Source organism: Echeneis naucrates, chromosome 15 (genome assembly GCF_900963305.1).
Source record: "Echeneis naucrates chromosome 15, fEcheNa1.1, whole genome shotgun sequence".
Taxonomy (NCBI): Eukaryota; Metazoa; Chordata; class Actinopteri; order Carangiformes; family Echeneidae; genus Echeneis; species Echeneis naucrates.
Genome location: NC_042525.1, coordinates 22,642,478 through 22,666,740, shown reverse-complemented (window position 1 = coordinate 22,666,740; position 24,263 = coordinate 22,642,478). Strand labels below are relative to the sequence as shown.

At 42.1% G+C, this 24,263-nt stretch overlaps 2 protein-coding genes across 2 annotated transcripts in view; one reads left to right on the top strand and one right to left on the bottom strand.

The window, feature by feature from the left end:
• Window positions 1-82: 82 nt before the first annotated feature.
• syndig1 (synapse differentiation inducing 1) lies at window positions 83-8,705 on the bottom strand. The gene is made up of 3 exons (XM_029520589.1): window positions 8,151-8,705; window positions 5,070-5,207; window positions 83-241 (listed from the first exon to the last, which is right to left on the bottom strand). Exons 1-3 carry the CDS (start codon window positions 8,703-8,705, stop codon window positions 83-85), a joined length of 852 nt encoding a protein of 283 aa, XP_029376449.1.
• A 5,692-nt stretch (window positions 8,706-14,397) lies between these two features.
• The window catches only part of cul9 (cullin 9), a 33,852-nt gene continuing 23,986 nt past the window's right edge, over window positions 14,398-24,263 (top strand). The window contains exons 1-3 of the mRNA XM_029520677.1: window positions 14,398-14,566; window positions 16,487-17,182; window positions 23,755-23,909. Coding sequence (XP_029376537.1) covers window positions 14,425-14,566; window positions 16,487-17,182; window positions 23,755-23,909 — 993 coding nt within the window. The 5' untranslated portion in view covers window positions 14,398-14,424. The remainder of the gene's footprint in view (window positions 14,567-16,486; window positions 17,183-23,754; window positions 23,910-24,263) is intronic.

Below are 24,263 nucleotides of genomic sequence, written 5' to 3'. Positions count from 1 at the left end.
CTGACCTGCCAAGGACTTGCTCACCTGACAAGGTTACTTCACTGAAGACAGCGATAAGGGGCTGTTGGGTAGTTTTCCCTCCCTACCAGTGGTGATTCTTGGAGAGGTAGGCAATGAGTGCCACAGCCACCCCCACGTAGATACCAGTCCCAATGGTGATTGACAGCACGGCCAGGAAGAGAGCCCGTCTTGAACTGGAGCTGGCCAGGTGAAAGTCTCCTTTAGACACGGCCTTATTGGTCTGAGCAGAGGGGAGGAAAGGGGGCAGAGAGGCAAAGACAAGAAGAAAAACAAAGACATAAATTAAAATGTTTAGCGGGGATAATATTCCACCCATCTTCTAATGCTTTCCGTTTCCAGGTCATGCTGGAGCTAATCCCAGCTCACTCTGGGCGAGGGGACAACCTGGACAGGTCATCGCCAACAACCACTCACACTTTAGGGCAATTTAGAGTCACCCGTTAACCCAAACATGATGTCTTTGGACGGTGGGACTAAACCCACACAGGTACAGGGAGAACACACAAACTCCACACAGAAAGGCCACACCCCATGCCTTGGGTTGAGGGTTGAGCTGCAACCCACCCACATACTCTCTTCTGATTGTGTGGTACAGTCTGTCGTCACACTGTAGCCACACCCCTCTAACACACACCTGTCCTGCTTTATTGTCTATTTTTCTCTAAATTAGATCATCATTTAAAAAATTAACATCATGTTGTATTGAAGACTTGAAACTAGAGATTGAGACCATAAACCAGGAAAACGTTTACAGAGCTGATAAATCAGGGAGAAGGAGGGACATTTTCACATAGAATATGGCTTCTCTTTACAACCAGTCGCGTTTCCTTCTGATGTCTAGTAGATCGAATGCAGGTTTAAGGCTCTTCAGCATTGGCTTTACTTTACAGACTTACATCGACGTCCACTGCAACTGGGTGATGTGAACAAGTTGAATCTTGGGATTTGCAGTTTAATCCTGGCCTAATTCCTTCAGGACTCCACTGTTATGACCTTAGCCTTTTCTTGTATGTATTGCTGTTTGCCCTCCTGGTTTAGAGGGTGAAGTTCAGCTTTGTGTATGTGTGCATGGGTGTGTCCCATTTCCTGTTTCAGGTGGAGAGGTGTGATTGGCTGTGGCTGGCTGGTGTGTCTCCTCCTTCCTCTGCCCAACTTTGGAACATGCTGGACTTTGCTGCATTTGCTATGGATTAAACTATGATTTTTGCATATGTATTTTTGTTTTCTTTATTTATGTCATGATAACAGTCCGAGTAGCAGTAGGGAAGGAAGCTATTTGCCGTCACTTACCTGTTTCTCCAGTTGTTGTTGTTGTTGTTAGGGAGTTAAGCTTATTGTCTTTCTTTTTCTTTCTTTTTTTTGTCAGGTTCAATGTCAAACCTTAGCTGGTTATGTTGGTAAAAAGCTCCGTGAGGCAGAAACAATTGAGGAAGAAATAAGATTAAACAGAAGAGGAAGAACATCACTGTCTCTGCTCTTTAATCAGCTTTTAATAGAGATGATCTGATCAGAAAGCAAAACATCCTGTCCAGCAGGGGCCTGTACAATATTTATCTGAGTGGGGGACTTGCTGCTTGACAGCTGCAGCACAAGGGGGGAACATGGCCCAAGGATAGATTCAAACTTCTTCAGACATTATGTGGTGCTTCTGAGTTACTGATTGTTCGTTTATCCTGTTTTATGGTGTGGAGGTTCACAACCTTAGACCATGTTTCCACAGCATTTTTATTTTATGTGGCTTCATGACACTTCATATTTATATTGTACTAAATAGTGGGTTTGGTTCCCGGCCTTAGACTTTCTGTGTTTCCTTCCACTGTCTAAAGACATCATGTTTGAGTTCACTGGTGGCTCTAAAATGTCCGTAGATCTGAGCGTGAGTGGTTGTTTATCTCGGTCTGTGTCTGTGTGGGGCAGCAGGGCAGCGTAGTGGTTAGCGCTGTCACTCCACAATAAGAGGGTCACGGGTTCTGTTTCCAGCTTGTGGCCTTTCTGTGTGAAGTCTCCATGTTTCCTTCGGGTACAGTTTACGCCCCCCACCATCTAACCATTTGTGACACTAAACTGTCTGTAGGTCTGAGTGTGAGTGTGATTCGTCTCTGTCTGTCTCTGTGTGTTGGCCCTGTGATGGACTGAAGACCTGTCCACCCAGTGTGAGCTGGGATTGGCTCCATAACCCTCCGCAACCGGAAACGGAAAAGTGGTAGAAGATGAATGAATGAATAATTGTGTGACTCCTGCTATTAGTGATTCTGCCAGTGTGCAGCTTGATGAGTCCTGATGTGGCTGTGCACTGTTTCAGGTGAGTGCGTCTCGTAACAATTCTGTTGACCCTGATGATTAATGGGCTCGCTGGCTCTGTAATCAATGCTCATCCTCCACTGTGACCAATCAGACACCACATCACTGACCTTGACCAACCAAACCAAACAGGGGTGAACTTTCCACTGATTGGTCCACCCAAGCACAATGAAGGCTCCCACACTTTCTGCTGGATAAAGAGCAATTCCCTTGTAGGTCCAGCAGATTATGTAAAGGGCTCAGTGCGTGTGAATGTGTGTTTTGGGCTGTGCTCTGAAAGTTCCCAAATCAGATTATCCACACCAGCTTAACAAAAACAGATTGTCTCAGTCTGCCAACACATTTACTTTGAGGACATTTTATTGTCAAGACACTTTACCATCAGGATGTTCTACTGTACTTTACGATCAGGATGTTCTACTGGACTCTACTATCAGGATGTTCTACTGTACTTTACCGTCAATGTTCTACTGTACTTTACTGTTAATGTTCTACTGTACTTTACTGTCAATGTTCTACTGGACTTTCCTCTCAGCATGTTCTACTGTACTTTACTATCAGGATGTTCTACTGGACTTTACTGTCAGTGTTCTTCTGCACTTTACTGTCAGGATGTTCTATTGTACTTTACTATCAGGACGTTCTACTGGACTTTACTGTCAGTGTTCTTCTGCACTTTACTGTCAGGATGTTCTATTGTACTTTACTGTCAGGATGTTCTACTGGACTTTACTGTCAGTGTTCTACTGGACTTTACTCACGGGATGTTCTGTTGGACTTTACTGTCAGGATGTTCTGTTGGACTTTACTGTCAGTGTTCTGTTGGACTTTACTGTCAGGATGTTCTACTGGACTTTACTGTCAGTGTTCTACATGTTCTACTGGACTTTACTGTCAGGATGTTCTATTGGACTTCACTGTCAGTGTTCTACTGGACTTTACTCTCAGGATGTTCGACCGTACTTTACTGTCAGGATGTTCTACTGTACTTTACTGTCAGTGTTCTACTGTACTTTACTGCCAGCATGATCTACTGGACTTTACTGTCAGTGTTCTACTGGACTTTAATGTCAGGATGTTCTACTGGACTTTACTGTCAGTGTTCTACTGGACTCTACTGTCAGGATATCTTACTGCAGGTATAGTTGTACTATTAGGAGGTTTTACTGACACCAGTGTCATGCAGACCCTGATGTCTGTGCAGTGACTTCAGCCTCTGTGAGACTGAACAGATCTGATAAACCCACAGTCCTCCCCTGCAGACACAGAAATCTGCTGCTCTCATCAGCACTCTCCAAACTCTGCTCTGATGCATGTGATGCACTTTTTACTGCGGCTGCTGCTTATACTAATCTGTCCTGACTGAAATTGGACATTATGATGTCCTGTTGGTTTGGTGAGTCTGGATTCTGTTGGGGCTTCGGTGCTCTGATGTTGGAACTCTGTCTACAGCAAAACTCATTCTAATGAATCTTTAGAGGATGAGCATGAACCCCACAGAGGGAAAGCGTGTCTTAATTCATCTTAAGTTTCAGTCTGGTTTTGTAGAGAAGCCTTCTGTTTTTGTTGCCCAAATGAAAATTTATTTTTCTCTGACAAACTCCCAGAATGCAAAGTCCTGGATCTGAAACTCTTTTTTAACTGATACTGCTCAATATCTGAAATGTTCTCTTCTAGACAGTCTTTATCAGATTGTGTGTTTTTATTTGGGCAGGAGTTATTTGCATTTCTGAATCAGCTTTTTCTTCTTCCTCAGCAGCTATCTCCCTATGAATTAGCAGGTTTGTATTTCAAACGGAACTGAACTGAACTGAGATGTTTTGCTATTTGTGGTGAACTATTCCTTTAATATGACTCAACCTTTCTCTGATTTAATTAAACTCTCCCCCCTCCTTCTGCTGCAGAGCTCTCTGTTGTTCAGCAATAGATTTCTATGTGGGAAGAGTTGCTAGTGGCAACCAAGCCTGTTTCTTTTGGAGCTGTAGGTGTGTAGTTGTCATTGAAACCACATCTACATTACATGCTGCAGATCAGCTACTGCAACACAACAAGAGGACTGATCTCATCTATTTTATTAAGGCTAGTGTACAAAACACTTCAGCTTGCTATGACTGTATGGTCACAACTGAAAAAATATCAAACAGCTGATGTTATGTTATTCTAAATTTTTATGTGATTTTTCATGCAAGACGGATCTATCATCCTCATTTACAATTAACCAGTTAATGGTTTGAAATATTAACATTCCCTGTAAACATCCAACACCAGAGAAGACTCCAGCTCAGTGTTAAAGCAAAAACACTAATTAAATGTTACTAATCAATCAATTCATCGAGTCATAATTTAAAACTTGTTTGAAACAAGCTTCAAATAAAGCCCAGTGTTTTGTGCCTCACTGATGGATTGAGATGCTCTAGAGCATCAGCAGATTATCAAGCTCTTGAGAGGTTGTCCTCCAGCTGCTGCTGATACCTTATATAAGGAGAACTGTGTCAATGTGTGTAGGAGTAGCCTTGTATTATTGCTCCAAAAACAGACAAGATGAAGAAACTGTAGTTTCAGAATATGCACACACAAACACACACATCACCTTAACACCTCAGGTGATCCACACATTCTGTCACTCCAAAACTAGTGATGTCAAAATAACTCTATAAGCGCCTTCGTGGCTCTGAGGCTGGTACCCACTGGCACACCACCAGTGTGTGTGTGTGTGTGTGTGTGTGTGTGTGTGTGTGTATCCTCACCTCATGTGACAGGTAGAAAGCTGCAATGCCCAGTGGCCAGAAGCAGCAGAGCATGGAAAAGACACTGAGGCCCAGGTGATCTCTGGGAGGCATTAACAGGAAGGTGTCCTCACTCTCTGATTCACTGGAGTAATCACTCTAATAACACACACACGCACACGCACAGGTCAGTTCAGTAAATGTTTACTGCCTCTATGTTGACTTTTATTCACACATTATGGCATGGCTTTTCTTGACCAACATATCTTCTATACATATTGGCTCACAGATGGCATGGGATATGAGATTAAGAATTTCAGCCCTGAGTACTGTCTGTTATTCCTGCTATTATTTGCCTTTTTCTTTTCTTTTTGGTGACAAAACCATGACATAGGAATGCTTTTGATGCATCCTTCTTCTCCTCTCCTCCTCTGGAACCATCCAGTGCATCCTACAGTTAGCACATAGCTGAGCTGAACAATGTTTTTACCACATATTCATAGAAGGAGTGATTTACATTTACATTTTATTCACCTTTTTCTTTAGTCTGTTCAGATGTACTGTGGATATTTATCTTTGTCATTATAAAGAGTTTTACTGTATTACACTGCATTATGACTTAATGTTCACTACAGTTGACTAAAGTTACCAGGGCTGATGTGGATCCAAACAGACTTGAAACATGAAAGTCTCCTACAGTGAACCATGCTTCATCACATCTCGCACTGTTTTGCACAATACTAACGTTTTGTGATCAATTTAACAAGAAGTCTTTCAAAAGAGTTCACAGAGTTTTTCTAGCCACAGCTGATGTTGTTTAATTGTTAGTGGTCGGAGTGGAAGACAAATGTGTGTTTCTAGATTCCAAATAAAACTATTCAAAAGCTCTATACATAATTATTCTTTTATTTCGTGGAAACAAGAGGAGAAACGGGAAGTAGAGCTTCACTATTCATTAAAGTATGTTCAGCACAGCATGGTCAACTGCAAAGTCCAAATCACAGGAGCTGACATGTTTTGACAAAAGTCAAAGGTGCCACAATATTGTTGTGTATAGCACTGTAAGCATTGTGGTTTTACAGAGAAGCCCTGAACCACAAAACATATTCTTAATACCTACCTATTCCAGCTGAAATAACAATGAATATTTTTTCTTTTTATACAGGCAGGCAGTAGGCTCTGGTCACAGTGTCTTCAGAGAAGCCTACAAAGAAATCACTAGTGTCTAAAGCAGACAGTCTTGTCAGGTTCTGTGTGAAGGATGTTTTTTCCTTTACTGTCACCAAGTGCTTGCTGATGGAGGGATCTGTTGGCTCTCTTTAAATAACTCCATAAAGAGTTTGGTCTAGACCTGCTCTCTATGTTAAATGCCTTGGAATTACTCTGTTATGATTTGGTGCTATATAAATTAATTGGATTTGCTTCGGGGCAGCTGGGTACTTTCTGTACTGAGTTTGCGTGGGTTTCTTCCCACCATCCAAAGACATGCATGTACTGGCGATTCTAAATTGACTGTAGGTGTGAGTGGTTGTTAGTCTCTGTCTGTCTCTGTGTGTTGGCCATGCAATGGACTGGCAACCTGTCCAGGATGTACCCCGCCCCTTGCCCGATGTGAGCTGGGATGGGCTCCAGCAGCCCCGTGATACGGATGAAGATGAGTGTGTGAGTGAGTGATTTGATTTGATTTGATTCTAACAAAGATAACAGAATGATTACTTTTAGTTCCAGCCAAAGCGTCTACATCTACCACACAACTCAATGTGGGTTAGACCATCACATTGTCTCATGAATGGGTCGATGTAAAGATAAAATATTATTCTCAGATATCAGTCAGAGTTATTGTTTTCTACTCATTTGTAGCAGTAGCCATAATGTAAATAGCCACAATATTCTCTCCCCACTATTTAAATTCATTACAAATATCAATTTAAGAGCTATTAATTAAAACTGTTCTGCGCCATATCTCATCTCACTGATTATCACACATTGCAATATAGTTAGTAGCATGGTTGATAAATGTTTTTATTTAAACTTCATCATTGACATGCTTTAAAAACTGAACTGCCCTCCTGTCACCATCTTTGTAAGGCCTGACTATTCCTAATCAAAAATGGGTAGAGAGGTGAAGCGTTTGTGGAGCTGAGATTTTGGTTTATGTCTACATAAGCTTCGAGTGATCCTAGTGATCTCTGGGCATGAACAAGAAGCTGTCCTCACTATCTGACTAACAAGTATAAAAATGCACATTATGTGCAGACTGAAGGGTTTCTCCATTAGACTAAGAGAAATTGCTGTTCAGATCAATCTAGAGACTAAAAAAGACTGTTATGATGATACTTTACCTAGCCTGTGATGAAAAATGTACATGACCAGCAAAATTATTTTGCTCACTCCTTCAGTAAACCCCCTCCACCACTGGTATTAGCAGGGCACAGTAGATTAAACTGGACTTTACAGAGTCAAAATCACAGCATTTCCAGCTAATCGTTTCTAAAGCGATTGGCTGTTACGAAGGCAAATGTGTCATTCAGAGAGCTGCAGATCACTAATCTGCCGGAAAGTGGAGGGTAGAGGAAGAAAGGATGCATCTATCTATCTATCTATCTATCTATCTGTCGATCTGTCCTGTTATTGATTTCCTTTGCTAAACATCCACAATTTCTTCTCTCCTCCTTCACTCTCTCGCTTCCCCCCTTCCTCTCTGTATTCTTGCCAGCTCCTCATTCTCAGCTCTTTGATGAAGCAGGTTGACATCAGGATTCACAAGGCTCTACATGAGCCTCTTGTGCAGAGGAGGAGGAGGGTGGAGGGTGAAGGAAGACTGAAAACAAAGGATTGCTGACAAAGAATAAGGGATGAAGGCTGATGGGTGGGGGGTTTGAGTGTAGAGACTACTCATTTATATTCATTATTTTTCCCATTCGCTTTACATGAAGCAATAGACTCAGAGAAACAGCAGAGAAACCAAACAGCTGATCAAACTGACCTGAGAACAGGTGTGTGCTCAGTCAGATTCTCCATAACTCAATTTCTGCATATGCTGATAACACACATCACATCATGAACACACCATAAAAAGACTAAACCAATATAGTTTTTCACCTCCAGCTCCTGAAACTCGTCATCGTCGTCAATGTCGTATGACAATGTGTGAATCTTTGCATCTTCTCCAGAAAAGTCCAGGAACTTCCCATCAGAAAACAGCAGTGCCTCCTTTGTGGAGGCAGCAGCAGTGGAGGAGGAGGAGGCGTCAGGACCAAACCCATCGATGAAGGTGGTCTCGCAGCAGTCACTTCCCCCTGCCTCACCCCACGCCCGCAGGATGCTTTCTGGGCAGAGGAGGAGGCTGGGGGCTGGCAAGAGGTGAGGATCCGACACCGCCTGGTGAGAGAAGAGAGCGTTGGGGTTCAAGAGCTGAGGGAGTCCCCCACTGTGTTCCTGTTGAAGGGAGGTGTTCATCACCATATGACCCTGGTACTGAGGAGCTGAGTACACTGACAGCAGCGCCTCCCGAGGCTCCACCCCCAGCAGGTGGGTGTTGATGAGGCCATTCTGTCTGCACCTGCTTCCCCTATCACCACCTCTCTGTGAGGTCCTTCCCACATTGGAGCAGTTTCCAACCTCATCTTGTCTTGCTTCCTCTCCACCGCCTTCCATCTCTCCTTCTTGCTCCACCTCTTCAGAGGGGTCTTTTAGAGGGATCAGGGGTCAGGGGTTAATGGTCAGGCATCGTATGTTGAACTCTCCTGACAAACAAAAGAAGAAAAACATTTTCACCATTTTTACAGTATTACATTGTCAATCTGACCACTTCACCCATTGGTTTGAGAGCTGCTGTTTTGACATTCCCAGTTTGTAACTTGTCTGATGGCCATATTGTTTTGTTAAACCAGAAGTAACCATATTTGGAGGAGAAGGTAGAGCTGAGGAGCTAATCCATTCCCTGCTTTATGGTCTATTTTCCTCTAAATGAGATCATTGTTTTTTAAAAAGTGAACATCTTGTTGTATTGAAGGCTTGAAAGTAGAGCCTGAGACCCTTAACTCATTAGGAAAACATTTACCGAGCCAGTAAACCAAGGGAGAAGGAGGAACATTTTCCCAAAGACTTCAATGCAATGTGCCTTCTTCTTAGTGGAGTCTGCCCCTGATGGTCATTAGATAGAATGCAGGTTTTCGGTTCTCATGCATTGGCTTCACTTTACAAATTCAGTCTCCATCCACTTTTGGAAACACTATGGTTGGAACATGTTTGATATATAAAACTTGCCAGGATTTTTATTTGAGCTGAGGTCAACATGAATGTCTGAATCATATTTCATCACAATTTAGCAGCTTTGGAAACACTAATAGGAATAAAATATTCTTCAATCACAAAGAGAGATTTCAGTGAACTGCTCCATATGAATATGCATTGTATGCAGCAGAGTTGTTTTTATAGCTCTCAGAGGTGTGAATGCCTACAACTTAATCTCAGTGTGCTTTAATTCACCACCAGTGAATTCCTACTTCTTTCTCTCTCTCTCACAGACACACAGACACATTGACACATGAGTGAGAAACATGTTACCAAACAAAAGAGTATATGTGGATATGGGTATATGTGTGTATGTGTGAATGTGGGGGGGTTCACCTGCTGAGCGACATCCTGGATCCAATTAAATGCTTCAGTAAGTGTGTGTGTGTGTGTGAGTGTGTGTTTTGTGCTTCCATCTAAGAGGCTGAAGGTCAGACTGTCATTGATAAGCTGATTAAACAAGGTAATTCAGCTGTTTCATTCAGTGTGTTTCCATCCATCTGTTTTTATGTTTTTGCTTTCATTTTACACTTCATACAGTCAGTCAATTAGAGGATTGGATGTGATTTCACAAAAACACCCAGAGAAACCTAATCTTCTAAAGTTGGATGGTGGCTCCAGATTGGTAAAGTTTGGTGCTTGGCTGAATGCAGTGAATGTTTTGTTGTGATCATTTCTCTCTGGACTGAGATCTTTGACTGTATTAATATGGAACCTACACCTAATTGATAATCAAAGAACACACTGAGGTCTACCTTTAAATTGTAAGGACCTTTAACAGTCACCTTTAGATTGTATGGACCTTTAATATCTACCTTTAGACCATATTGACCTTTAAACCAAATGTAGTTATCTCCGTTAAACTTGACATTTTTGATATTTAAATTGACAGAATTTGGAGGAGAGACCTTTGTTTTGTGAGTAAAAATCTTGCAGCTGCCTGATCAGGTCAAATGTGTGATGTGACAGAATACAGGAGCATAAACTGAGAGCAAAGTATCTCCAACTCAAGTGGAGTACCCAAGTAAGTGTACTTTGCTACATTCCAGCAATTGCCTATGGTATTTAACAACATCAAGTGAAGAGATGTTGTGCAGTCGGTGTGAAATATCTAATGTTTTTGACTTGTATTCCTCAGAATATTTCTAAACTCTCCCTTTTTAGAGTGATATTCTACTGTTTCAGAGGAGGATATTATTATAGGCCACTTTGTAGTTCTATCGCAGTTGATTTACATATCTTTATTATATCTGTGTCGTATTCCTTCTCTGACTCATCCTGTTTTTGTCTTAAATGTCCCAAACGACCTGCGGCTCAGATAATATAATCCAGGCACATTAATAATAAAGCTGAGCTTCAAAGCTTCAAATCCCCCCACCCACCCCACTACACAGACACACACGTACATATAGCCCATAGATGCAGCTATTGGTGTAATCATATTAAGGCTCTGTTGTAAACCTCTGAACTTGAATACCGACAGTGTCGGCTGCTCTAACGTCATCCCGGTGGTGTTAGACAAGTCGCGTGATCACACGAGGACAAACCCCCCCCCACACACACACGCATACACACACACACACTCACCTTCCAAGGTGAGACACCCTGCGTCCATCCATCCATCTATACATCCAAGCTCACACACCGACCTCTCCTCCCTACCCAGGCCGCCTTCAGCATGTTCTGAGCCAAAAGAATCCTGGAGTGGAAGTCCGGTTATCCACGACAAAGGGTGCAGAGGGAGGAGAGAGGCAGGTGTCCGTCTGCTGAGGATGGCTCTCCTGCAGGGAAGTGATGGAGAAGAAGAATAGGAGGAGGAGGGAGAGCGAAAGAGAGGGAGCGAGAGAGAGAGCATTGGTTACTGTTAGTGCACAGACTGTGGCGGGTTTGTCCATGGAGGGGGAGGCATATGCGCTGAATACAGAGGAGGTGTGTGTGTGTGTGTGTGTGTGTGTGTTTGTACGTGGTGAACAGTAACAAAGATTTTCTTCCCCTGGGTCCTAAATCCCCCCAGTACTGCATGAAAATATGACAGTTTGATTCTTCGCATGATAAAACTGAATCACCAACATTCAGCTCTTAATTAGGCATCACCGTCCGATAATGTTTAAATAACAATTTAGCTCAATATTGAAGGACTTTAGTAAGAAAATCTTTCAGAACAGACTTGGTCACTTTGTGTTTTTTACAGTAATGAGATGTAAAAAGATGATCTAACCGTGCAGTACAGAAGTGTTTGACCTTTGATCTTCTGCAGCACTGCTAGACCTAGCTTTTTTTCAAAATGTAACACACACCCACACATTTAAACATCAATGTCCAATATTGTGTAGAGTGACTGAGCTTATTGGAGCAATGGCTCCTCTCTGATTGGCATGTTGTTTTCTGTGGGTTAGTGATCCATTAAAATTAATTGTAGATTTGATGTTAATACACAACAATCAAACAAACAAAACAAAATAAAAAACAACAACAACACGAAATCCTACCAGGTTGAATGGTGGGTCCAAGTGGATGGGGCTTGTAGCATTACTGAAGGTGGTACCTTCTTTGTTGTGACATCATAAAGTTCAAGAAGTCCTGACAATTGCTTTTAAGGCTCAATTTGTGAATTCAGGTTGTGAGCATTAGTGCATCAGTGGACTGACCCCTTTGATACTTTCACTGTATTTATACAGAACCAAGACCGGGTTTGTATTCCAGGTAGGAGGTTCAACAAACTCTGAGTCTATCCCTGAACTCTGAGATGGGAAACTCTGAGTATACGGTTCTAGAACAGCTGATCTGAGTTGGTTCACTTTGAGTTGCGCACATGCACAACCTCTATAAAAAGATCAATGGAGCCCCAATACCACGAGTCACCATGACAACCGTGAAAAAAGGAACCAGTTATTTCTCCCTGATGGAGTTGGAGGTCTGAATTCAGGCCTATGGAGAGGATGAACATGTTTCAAAAAAATACTGCCCGAGTCAACGCGTAAGTTTGGATGGAGTCTTCGATTGATTTTGCATTTAACCGTAAGAGACCGTATTACAGTGATAAATATATATGGGAATAAAATCAGATTTTCATTTAGGTGCAGTCCATCAGGAGAGAAGCGTACTTGGAAGCAGTAAAAAATGACATATCAAAACATCATTCAAAAAGGTTGATTTTATTTTAATTTACATAAGGTATTAAACAAAGTAAATATTAATTTAATTTATACCCCTAACAAAATGTTTTAATGTTATCTCATTTAATAGCCCACTGAGAAGATGAACACATCATACAATGTTTACCCATTTTTATTGAAGTAATTCAAAAAGTGACAATGTGTACACGAACGAAATAAAATCTGCTAATTTAAAATAAGAGATTAACATTTGAATTCTGCTGAGCCAACAGAAAGAAGGCAGAGGAGGAAACCACCACCACCTCTGACAGAGGCTGAGGAGCTGAGGGCATCCTTATATACTTCTTGTATATAAACAAGAAGTGTTTATATACGCCCCCCCCCCCCCCCCCCCCCCCCCCCCCCCAATCATCTGCCTCTTTCAGCCTCCGACTGAAACTATTGAACACCCGGCAGCTGTAAGTATTCCAGACTCAGATCTGGCCTCAGATGGCTGTTCAAAGTACTCTGAAACATCACAGGAGGAGGAAGATGATGAAGAAGAAAAGCTGTCTGCTGCCACAGGGAGAGCAGCAGAATGTATATCATTTAAAATAATAGAATATATCATTTCTAAATCCAGTTGACTTTCTCTTTGATGTTTCTCACAGGTTTGTGTCCCGGGAACACTCCCATCATTGGAAACAGCCATTTCAGTGCAAGAGTTCAGCTCTACACAATGTTGCCTTTCCAAAGTGCTCTGCATCACTGACGTTGTAAAGAAAAAAAAAACAAAAACTTAGCACCACACATAAAATTTGCTGTGCACGGTGTGTGAGGTTGGTGATGTACGGCTGGAGAATGTTATTGAGATAAATGACAGATACTCCTCTGGAAACGTCAGGACATCAAATCTGTCTCCACGTAAAGCATTTCGAATTACTTGGCCTTCGATATAAATCGGATTGGGAATGAATGGGCAATCTATGTCCAACATCTGTCTTTGTGAGGGAGGAGACAGGTAGAAACTGTGAGCAGGTTATGTTCTGTTACCATGGTGATTGACTCAGAGTTTCAGACACCACTCAGAGTTTCCCTCATCTCAGGGTTAACATACTCAGAGTTTTCACATAACCTGCTTTCTGGAATACCCCTATGGTGGTCTAATTTTGTACAATATGAGCCCTTTAAATTTAATGCAGTTATCTATTCCTGACAAGTACTTTATGAGCTGAAGGAGATTGGAGGAAAAAACTTTGGTTGCTGTGGCTGATGGTTTTATCAATTTGTTTTACCTTTTATTTAATTTTGTAATAAACAAAACATCAATGCTCTCTGCTGGTTAGAATACATCACTGCAACTCCATAAACTGGATTTGAATAGATTTATTCATCATACAAAGAAATGTTTATTTCACAGAGAAATGACTTACAGGTCAAATAATCTTACAAGTTAAATAATCTCACAAAATTTACAAAAACATATGTTTACTGTATTTAAACTGAATCCAGTCTGGTCTTAGTTCTTCCACCTCATAAATCTGGTCTTGTAGAGGGACTCTATAGCCCATACACCAATTTGTTGTAAACATTTTTAATCTATAATTTCTGGAATCTAATATCTAAAAACAAGACGTTTTGTAGAAGCCATAAGATGATTATTGTATTGTCATTGAACAGCTGGAACTGTCGAAGAAATAGTCAGTTGTCAGTATAGTTGCCTATTCAATGATAAATTAACGTAGAGTATGCATAACAACGTAATAAATTGCAAAGATAAATATTTGGAGGGTAAGTTTAAAAAAATTGGGTTCACTTCATGATATCGCTGTTTTGCTGAGTTTGTATGAGTTTATGCAGCAGGGGGCGCTGTTGGCACTTTGCGGTGTTTATCCTTCGCCAACTATTATGAAAAAAGAAGAAAAGTCTGAAGTACACGCAGAAGAAGAAGTCGTCGGTGATGCTGTTCCTGTCACTGTGCGCAAATGCGCATCCAACAGCACAGACCTCCGGTGGTCAACGAGAACCCAAACACTAGCAAGCTGGGAAACGACACATTAGGGCGGAAACGAAAACAGCGTTTGAGGGGGAAGACGGTTACCAAGGGGAAAGTCGGCGACACGGCAGGTAAGCCGCACACACCTCTGTTGGAGCTGTTTGTTCGCACCGGAGTCTCTGCCATCGTAGCCGCTTTCCTGCCTAACCTGGGCGCTTAGCCAGGCAGGCCCACCCCGGCTCCTGCGCTGACATCAGTGACGGTACACACAGCTCACGAGGGGCCATGACAAACCCGAACTACTTTTCAAAACCTACTAAGTGAGCACATTTGAAACTAAAAAGAATAGTATATTATTTCTAATAATGTAATTTAGGTATTCTGTAAAAAAAAAAGGTGGATATGAGCTCTAATTCATCATAAGTCAGACTATTCAACACCATTCAATCCCAAATAAGTTTCGCTTTAACAGACTAATGTTACGGTCAGAGCGAAGACTGTGATCTTGAAGTGGGATCCTAAATACAGAAGTTGACTTTTTGTTTAGATTAAGAGTTGTCTGAGCACTTTAAACTCGCCGAATTAACCATATCGTTCTTTAAAATTGAACTGCTTGTCTTAATTATCGATCAGTATATGTTTTAGCACAGTTTATATTCAAAATGAGCTAAAATGAAAAGATTGCGAAATGGAGTTTGGTGTGACGTCCTCGCTTCGGTGTGCATATGGCTGGCTATCATTCTCGACCTGACCAATGAACAAGTAGTTAGTCTGCTAACCACATAAAGAACAACGAATCGGTCGAAGTAAGCAGACGACATTGGATAATGTGAACTGAAAACTCAACAGGAGGAGTTGCCAACGTTAGCAGCCATGTTAGGTTATCCTTTGCTTCTAAATAACGTTTCCACGTCAGGGACTGGGCTATTTACTGAGAATGACTAACTGCACAACCCCTAGTAGGCCAAACGAGTCAATAACAACCACGTGGAAACATTGAAAGTTACATCAGTATTTTATAAGTGAATGTATCTAAGTGTCACTGTTTTCTTGGCTGGTTTGGGCTGTACGTGAGCAGCACACACTCCAGTAGTCGGTCGGAGTTTCACCGGGTATTAGTCGGTGGCTGCTGACGCCCAGCAGTCTCGGCAGCTCGTGCTGCTCAGCCTCCAGAGAGCCGGCAGCCGGAGCTCCTGTGCGTCGGACAGCCCAGTTTACAGTAAACATCCCAGCGAACCGTCAAGATCAACTTTGAACCGACGTTACTCTGAGTGACAGGACTTATGTTGGGTGTCCGTGACCCTCGGCTTTGATTAAGATGTGGACGTGTCCCGAAACAGATCGGAGACAGTCGGCAGTCGGGCCTGTTCCTACAGACTCGTTCAACTGCACGGATGGAGCAAGAAGTGGGGATTTATCGGAGAGGCTCAGCAATAAATGAATGAGTTTATGTGTTGGAGTGTAGTTCAGACTCTCAACTCATCTTGTGGTGACTCATTGACAATTCATTCATTTTATTTATTTCTTGAGTTGACAGTGCAGGTGGGAGTCAGACTGATGAAATGTGTGAGAATTATATTTCAGAAGCAGTGAAAGTAGAGGAAATAACAGAAAAAGAACACCTTGAATTTTGAACCGTGTCTCATCCTGACATATCCATATCATCTCCTCTGATTTTTCCTACTCTGTCTCCGCCCCCGGTGTCTCTTACTGTGTGTTCTCTAAAGTCTACTCAGACGTTTCCTTGCTTAGCAGCTACTGGTGTCTCTCTTCCTCTGTTTCTTCTGGTCTCTCCCCTATGTCTCCTCTGAAGTCTCTTCCTCTGTTTTCTATGATTTCTCCTATTCTGTCTCCTTATCTGGCTTCTGATGTCTTCACCAACTATGTCTCTCCCCTTGTCTTCTCCTTTTGTCTCCTGCTATCTTCCGTTGTGTGCCTCCCTATGTCTTCTGTGTGTCTCTGATATATTCTCCCTTTCTCTCCCCCTGTCATCTCTCTTTGTCCTGTTTCTCCTCTGAAGTATTATGCTGTTTCCTCTGATGTTTTCTAAGCAACCATGGTGGGTGAACGCCGCAATGGGAACCTGCTGGTCCAGCTTGGCCCGAGACTGCAGGCATATCCTGAGGAGCTGATCCGCCAGCGCCGAACTCATGATGGCCAGACAGAGTACCTGATTCGCTGGTGCCTCGTCACCATTGATGATGGGTCCTGCCCTGGGGGTGGAGCCAGTGAGTCAGGTGGAACAGGCAGCAGTAGTTCCGGGGTGGGTGGTTCTAGCAGCGCCACATCTGGAGAAACCAAACCAGAGAACATCCTGATGTGGATGTCGACAGAGGATGTGTATGCCAACTGCCCCACATTGCTTGGCAAGAGGAAGACGGACACACAGCGCCCACTGCAGCAACAAGAGACACAGGGTGGCGAGACAGCAGATGTAGGCCAGAGGAGTGGCAGTGAATTTCCAGCAGACATCACGTTTGATGAAGTGGAGCTCTCGGACATGAAGGAGGATGTGAAGAACCTGGTGCGTCGAGCCCGGAAGCAGATGGCAAAGAAGAGCGATTTCTCCATCAGTATCACGCACACTATCCACGTCCTGAGTGCCTATGCCAGTATAGGCTCTCTGGTTGGCGTCTTCAAAGAAACGGGCGCCCTCAACCTGCTGATGGAGCTGCTGTGCAACAAAGAGACACAGACCAGACGGAGTGCAGGGAAGATGCTGCGAGCACTGGCCTCACATGATGCAGGTAACAGCATTTTTATCAGTTCAGATGCACTTTAATGTCCCTGAGGCAAACTGATGCACACACAGCTTCTTCCAAGGCTCCTACACGATTTCCATGTGCACTACACACAGTTGCACTGTAGATGAAATTCACATTTTGCACTCACATTCAAGGTTTAAATGACCTCAGGATTTTCATATGAAATCAAGCTTTTCTATTCCAAACAGAAGTGGTTTGTGTGATAATGATGTTGAGCTTAGCAGTATGGACATCTCTGATTGACGTGTCTCTGTAGTCTCCTGCTGGCTCCTGTGATAAATCGGCTGTTTCCTTCCAGCTCCTCAATAGCTCTGAGAGCCCCGAGGTGTTATAATAAACAATCTCACTCTCTCATCAGCTCATCATGTGACCCCTATCATATTTTAGTCCAGGTTTTAAAGGTGAGCTGATTTGCAGTCCGATAAGGACTGAGCTTCACAGCAGGTACTCCTCTGCAGCTGCACTGCTGCTGCTGGTTACACATCACTACTACACTTGGGTCATGTTCAGACTTCAGGGCATTCACTGAAGCTATCCATGTGTCGGGCTACTGGGTCCAAAGGTCTGAAGATTGATGTTTCTGCTGTTAGATCACCAGCAACAATTGACATAATCAGGACAGGATTTTGGTCTGAGGTGACAAATACTTAGCACATCAGTGATGTGCAGATCTTTCTATGCTTCAGCTGGCACAAACCATTCCTAAGTAACGGTTTCAGGGCCAATCTGTACATGACTCTGATTGATCAAAGCCTGATCTTCCACTGAACTCCACCTCAGCCTGCTGGCGTTGCAGTGTTTTGGTTTAATGGATGAAAATTTATTGGCAACAGGTTATTAACTCTTCTAAATAAAGCTGAGTGTACATTAATTCAGTGACCACAGGCCAGAATAGAGAGAAACTGTCTAATCCATAGAATGCCTGTAAAATTTGATCTAGGCTCATTCATTCATCTTTTACTGTTTATCCATTTCTGGGTCACGGGGGCTGCTGGAGCCAATCCCAGCTCACATTTGGGGAGGGCGGGGTCACCCTGGACAGGTCGCCAGTCCATTACAGGGCCAACACCCCAAGACCAACAGAGACAAACACCCTCTCTCACTCAGATCTACGGACAATTTAGAGTCACCATTAACCTAAACTTACATGTTTTGGACGGTGGGAAGAAACTGGAGTACCTGGAGGTAGCATCTCTCTGTAGCACCTCTGGGTGTTGCAGTCTTAACAGCTGTAAAAATGTGGAGCATCTTCTGTCTACATGATAATTTAAACTGATCAGCTCATTTATGAATTGAGACATTTAGTCTTTGGATCACGTGGCTCATAAAAAATAGTTGTTAGATTTAGTGTCTGTGGCTCAAGTATCGAAGTTCACTCAGTAGATACACCAAATGAAAGGACTCGGCTCAGGGTCAGAAACACTTCATCAGGATTACCCTGCATGGAGCTGGCCCAGCTTAACCCCATGTTTGTGATCAGACAGTTTACCTGAGCTTCAGAAGCCTAACCCTAACTGAGGTGGTGGCCTAGCAGCAGACACAATGGCTGAAGTTGTAAAAGACTACTGGGCTAACGGAACATTAAGTCCTAAAAATGAGTTTTGTTTGTGTTGCGGATTTACCCTCTGAAGCTGGGTAAGGAGCGATTGACCACTATAAGGTTCCAGTCAGAGAACACTCAGTCATCAGCTGAGTTTAAGGGTTTTACTGATCAACTCTCCTTTTCTACAGTACAGAATATCTGAAAAATATAACAGAAAAGTACAAAACTTAAATATTTATGTGCTCCTGTACACAGTGGGAAATCGATATGTTACTGTAAATTATGTTACTGTAAATGTTACTGTAAATAAATGTACACACATATATATATATATATGAAGTCAGTTGGTGCATCACAAACTCAAATCAAGCCTGATTTTCTTCCATTTTGCTGTAGACAGAAATGCACCAAAATGGGAAAGGGGTGGGGTGGGGGGAAGTTGAAGCAGGTATTTGAGTTTGAATATTTGTCTATCAACATCACAGCTTTTCTTTCTGTATTTGTGTTGTCAGATAGCTGGCATTAATGGTAAGAGATTATTGAAGCTGTCAGTCAGTACCATGCAAATTCACACTATGTGGACTTAGATCATCCATCTGAAAATTAAACTACTTTTAAAAATTCAAATAATGGATTAAAAAAAACATTCTCAATCACTGCTTGCCTTTGGTCACATGTGGAGAAAAGCCTGGGCAAGGAGTAGCTGAGAGTTTTTCCCATGAGTCATCAGGGCCGGAAACAAAGACAGCGGCCTTGTATTCGGTCTGCATCACATCGCAGTCACTCTGTGGCACAGCGTTCAGTCTGGCCATGTTAACCAAAGGGGAGGTCCCACTCTGACTCAGATGCTGACTCAGTGGCTTTAATTAGTCATGATCACAGTAATATGAGTGACAATCATGTAAGTGCAAGTCTAAACAATGGGATATCACACAGAGCTAAGCACAGAGTCAGATTGGTGATTGTATGGGATGAGACTTGTTTGAATCCAGAACGGTACCCACACATTCATGTGTGTTTTCAAGTATTTTCTGAGCAGTGTTGACACGTCATACCTGAGATGTTTTAGAGAAGCTTTATGAAGTGTATTTTACTATTTCTGTAGCCTCAGTGTCTTTACCTCTTTCTTAACCCTTTGGAGTTGACTGACAACTGTTGTTCGGCCATTCCCCTGAATATTGTTGTCACGTTTGGTACCCATTTGGTGCAGCAAGGAATGGTAAAAATGAGCTATTCTAAGAAAAATGCTCCCAAGCAGAAACAAACATGATACCTGCTTTCCTATTGGTGGAAAAATGCACTACATCGACTCATCAAAAAATCTTATGGCAACGAGCAGCATTTTGTTGCTGAGGAAGAGGGGTTAGTGTTGTGTGTGATGCAAAAGAGACATCAAAAGAGATATCAAGAGCAAGTTTCTAGATAGTGATTTGTGAAGCATCTTATCGTTGTTTTATTTTATTTTTATGCTGGACCCCAGAGGGTTAATTGTCTTCACCTGCTCCTTCAGTGTCATTATCTTTATCATGTTGTTACCTTGCTATCAATCTGTCTAGACTTTATTGAGAGTAAAGTAAGGATTGTGGTTGAACAGAGGTTGGAGGTATTTCTAACAAAGCATTTGTTTTGTAGCTTCACAGCACTAACTGACCTTTTTTGGAAAATAAATGTGATGAAACGGTGTTGAAAACAGGGCAACTGATGGGTTGGATTTGGCAACATGTTAGAGCAGCTCTGAACCATTTTGAACAGCGTCTCCACTGTCTCTGATCTCTGAGACAAACTGGACTAAAGAGGAAGTCATGCTTATTGTGATGGGGTGAAGACTTCCCTTCACCAGGAATTACATAATCCTTCTTGAAAATAATTTGAATTTACCTTTTATGTTTCTTAACAGCTAGGCAGTGAAGCATCAACTCTAAGCAAAGGACATTGAAATACAAAAAGAGTTTGGTCTCAGCTTTCATGGGATATGAATAAGGCACGGGCAGGGGAGTGAAGGGTACCCGACCCCAGCTGCCCTTTTGTCAACTGCCCTTAATTTTTTTATTTATTTATTTTGGCTATGTGATGAAGGCCTTCCTGTGGCCCTTCACAAGAACATTTATTATTATTAATTCAATGACCAGCCTCCCATCATTTACATAAAACTTTATTGATCCTCATTGGGGAAATTTGAAGATTTGATCTTGTTTCATGACCCTTCACCCAAAATGTTGCCATGAAGTGCCTAGGTGCCAAGAAGAACACTCGAGCAACACTGCAGCAGAGACTGAACAGATTGTTAGAATTATGTGTAAGTTTCACTTTTTTTGCAAGATGAAGTGAAACGACCATACATGCCGATTTGGTATGGTTACATAGGAGCATTTAGCCCCTAGCTAACCACAGACAGCTCCAGCTACAGCTGCTGTTGCCTCAACCAAATGAGGGCAAAAGTTATGGAATGGATGTTTTACTTAGTTTTTTGTCTTGAGCCTCCTGACTATTAATTAAGAATGTGACATGTGGGTAGAGCTAGAGCTTGCCAGTGCATGAATTTAATGACGTTGTTTAGTACCAGTGCAATGGAAGGTGTATGTGTGTGATCATTACATTTCTTTCATTCATTCACAAATTTTCTATTTTTAATAGAGGAGTTTTAAACAAAAAAGGAGGAGCCGCCTGAGACAGCAAAACATAGTAGATCCTTAACCAACTAGGTTAAAAAGAGCACAGCGGGTAAAAATAACATAAGAATAACAACGCAAAATTTCAAATAAGGTTAAATTATGTTTTCAATAAAATACAAGATTAATGTTGATTGCTTCATAGGTCATTGGTTGGCCAGGGGACGTAGCTCAGTGGTAGAGCTGCATTCTTTGTATGCAGAGGCTCCAGGTTCCAACCACTATCACAACCAGCGCTTGTGCCCGTCCCAAATGGGGATTGCAACAGGAAGGGTATCTGGCCTAAACAGGGTAGCCAAGCAGTGACCCTGAGCAGGGCGAAAAAAGTTGATAGGTTATTTATTTTTCCTACACGGACAGCAACAAAGTTATAGGCCAGATGAGATGGAAGGAGACAGAGTACACAGAAAATATGCATGAAACAGAAGGAGACTAAAATCAGAGAGGCAATTCTCAAATCTACTTGGAGTTCAACGTCTAACTGACCCCACCCAAGTGTACTATATCATGCTACATTGAACTTGGTCATTGCTAGATGCACAGCTTTAACACCCCAGCATTTCAAAATCAAGTTCTGTATACCCCTTTTTGACTTTGGCTTTGCCCCTTAAGAGGACTCACAGCCCTGATTGGAGTGTCTTGATGTGGGCCTAAACAGAATAAATCTAGACTGGTAAGAGAGAAAAACAAATTCTGTTTCTCCTGTCAAATCCTGACAATTTGAATCATCTCAGAGGGCAGGTTAGAAGTCTCTTTCATTCCTTTTGGCTCCACAAAACATTCACTTGGTCACTGCTTGAGCTTGAGCCAGAGATCAAAAACTGAAACCACGAGGCAGAAGTGTAGACACGTTGACAGTGAAATGAGAGTTCAAAGAGGAGTTTTCTCTGAAGCTGCTGCATTTTTATAGCACATGGTTTCTGAATGGCCTGTAACTCTCTGCAACAGTTTTCATATTGTTAACACACTGTAGTCTGTTAATCTGCTCCCATTAGTATTCTGTGAAACTGGAGAAAGTCCTGCTGCCTGAGGTATGAGCCAACACTGCAGCTTTAACATTCACTTCATTTGAACTGAGGCTCAAACAGGGAGAACAGATACTTGTCCACCTACTTTTGCTCCCCCCATGCTCTCAACAAACGCACTGTCGTTTGGACTGTGAAATCTGAATGTGCTTAGCTATCTGTGTCTTGTTGAAGCAGAGTCAGAATGAGACGTCTCTGCTCTTCAGTGGTCTGTGTCTGTGTAGCTCCACTGTGGTTTGAAACTGCTGCCTCACACCTTGAGAGAAGTGACCTAGCATGAGTGGACAGTTTGTTGTTCTCCAGCAGAGCAGCTTCACTGTCAGTCCAGGTGCTGTCTGGCTGCACCTCATCTGCAGAAGTCCAGAAAATTCTTCAAGACTTATTTATTAATAGCAATTTTTTTACACTTATTTTTTTGGGTAATATTTGAATTGTGATTTCACCCTTATTTTGTGTGCACAACTTTAGTGTATCGCTGAAATACCAACCAATAGAAACTGCAGATGGGTGATTTGATTGATTTGGGGTGGCAATTGATGACATTAAGCTACATTATATATGTACATGTATGAATTAACTTAAACCTATTCATTGGAAAACACCGGAGGGATGATTTTCTCTCTCTGTCTCTCCTCCTCTCTCTCTCTAACACAGCAAGCAACTCCTCAGTGATAGTCAGCTGATCAGAGTGTGTGTTTGTGTGGGTACAGTATTGTGTGCTTTGGTTATATGTGGTTATATATGAATGCAAATAATAAGAATAAGAACGTCTATATTAAAGAAGCACCCCAACATGCAGCTTCATCCATCATCAGTCCCCCAGTATGGAATAGCAACAAAGGGGTTCAGAAATATTAACCTAAACCTCGATATTGTGTAACTGACAGATCAACTGAAGGACAAACAGAACAAATAAACCTTTATTTTAATTAAAGTATTATTGGAAATACTTGAGACAGAGGAAGGATGGTTTAGGGGCAGTTGTGGCTCAGGATGCAGAGCAAATTCACAAATAAGGTCACAATTTGATCACTGACTTCCTTGTCTGCATTCCCAAATGTCTTTGGTCATGATCTTAAACTCATACTGAAGGTTGAGAAACAAGATAAAGATGAAGTCTATATGTGTGGTACTGACTGGTCCAACTTTAGATATGCATAATACAATAACCTTGTAAGCTTTAGTTAAATGAAAAGGTGCTGTAAAGTTTAAAAGGAGTCATGTTTAATGACTATAATCTGAAGTGACTGTAAAAGATGGAGCAGGATATATAAAGTGGTCCAAGTATGCCATTGCATCCTTCTGTGTCCTCTGCAGGAAGTAGAGCCTATGTGCTGCTATCACTCAGCCAGCAGGATGGCATTGAGCAGCATATGGACTTTGACAACCGCTACACACTGCTTGAGCTGTTCGCTGAGACCACGTCATCTGAAGAGCACGGCATCTCCTTTGAAGGGATTCACCTGCCTCAGGTACATACATGTCCACACTTTTCTTGTTTCTTGTTGCCCCTGGTGTCCACACCCTAAAGGACCAGTTCGTCATTCATTTCATCCATGAATTGAGAGGATTTACTTTTGGTTCATTTTCAGAGTTTTCTGCGTGTTCTATGATAACTGTTGCAACAACTGTTTGGTTAAAGTGGCGAACATCAGCTAATTAAGGTTAATCCTCCAAATTTTTAAATCCTCTGAATCTAAATTAAGTGTTGTGAGTTTGTGAGCAAAGATGCTCTGCCCTGTATCACCAATGTGCTTTAAACTGATTCAAATGAGGGAGACATTTCCTCCAATGAGACTTTCATTCATTTCAAAGCAATAATTTAA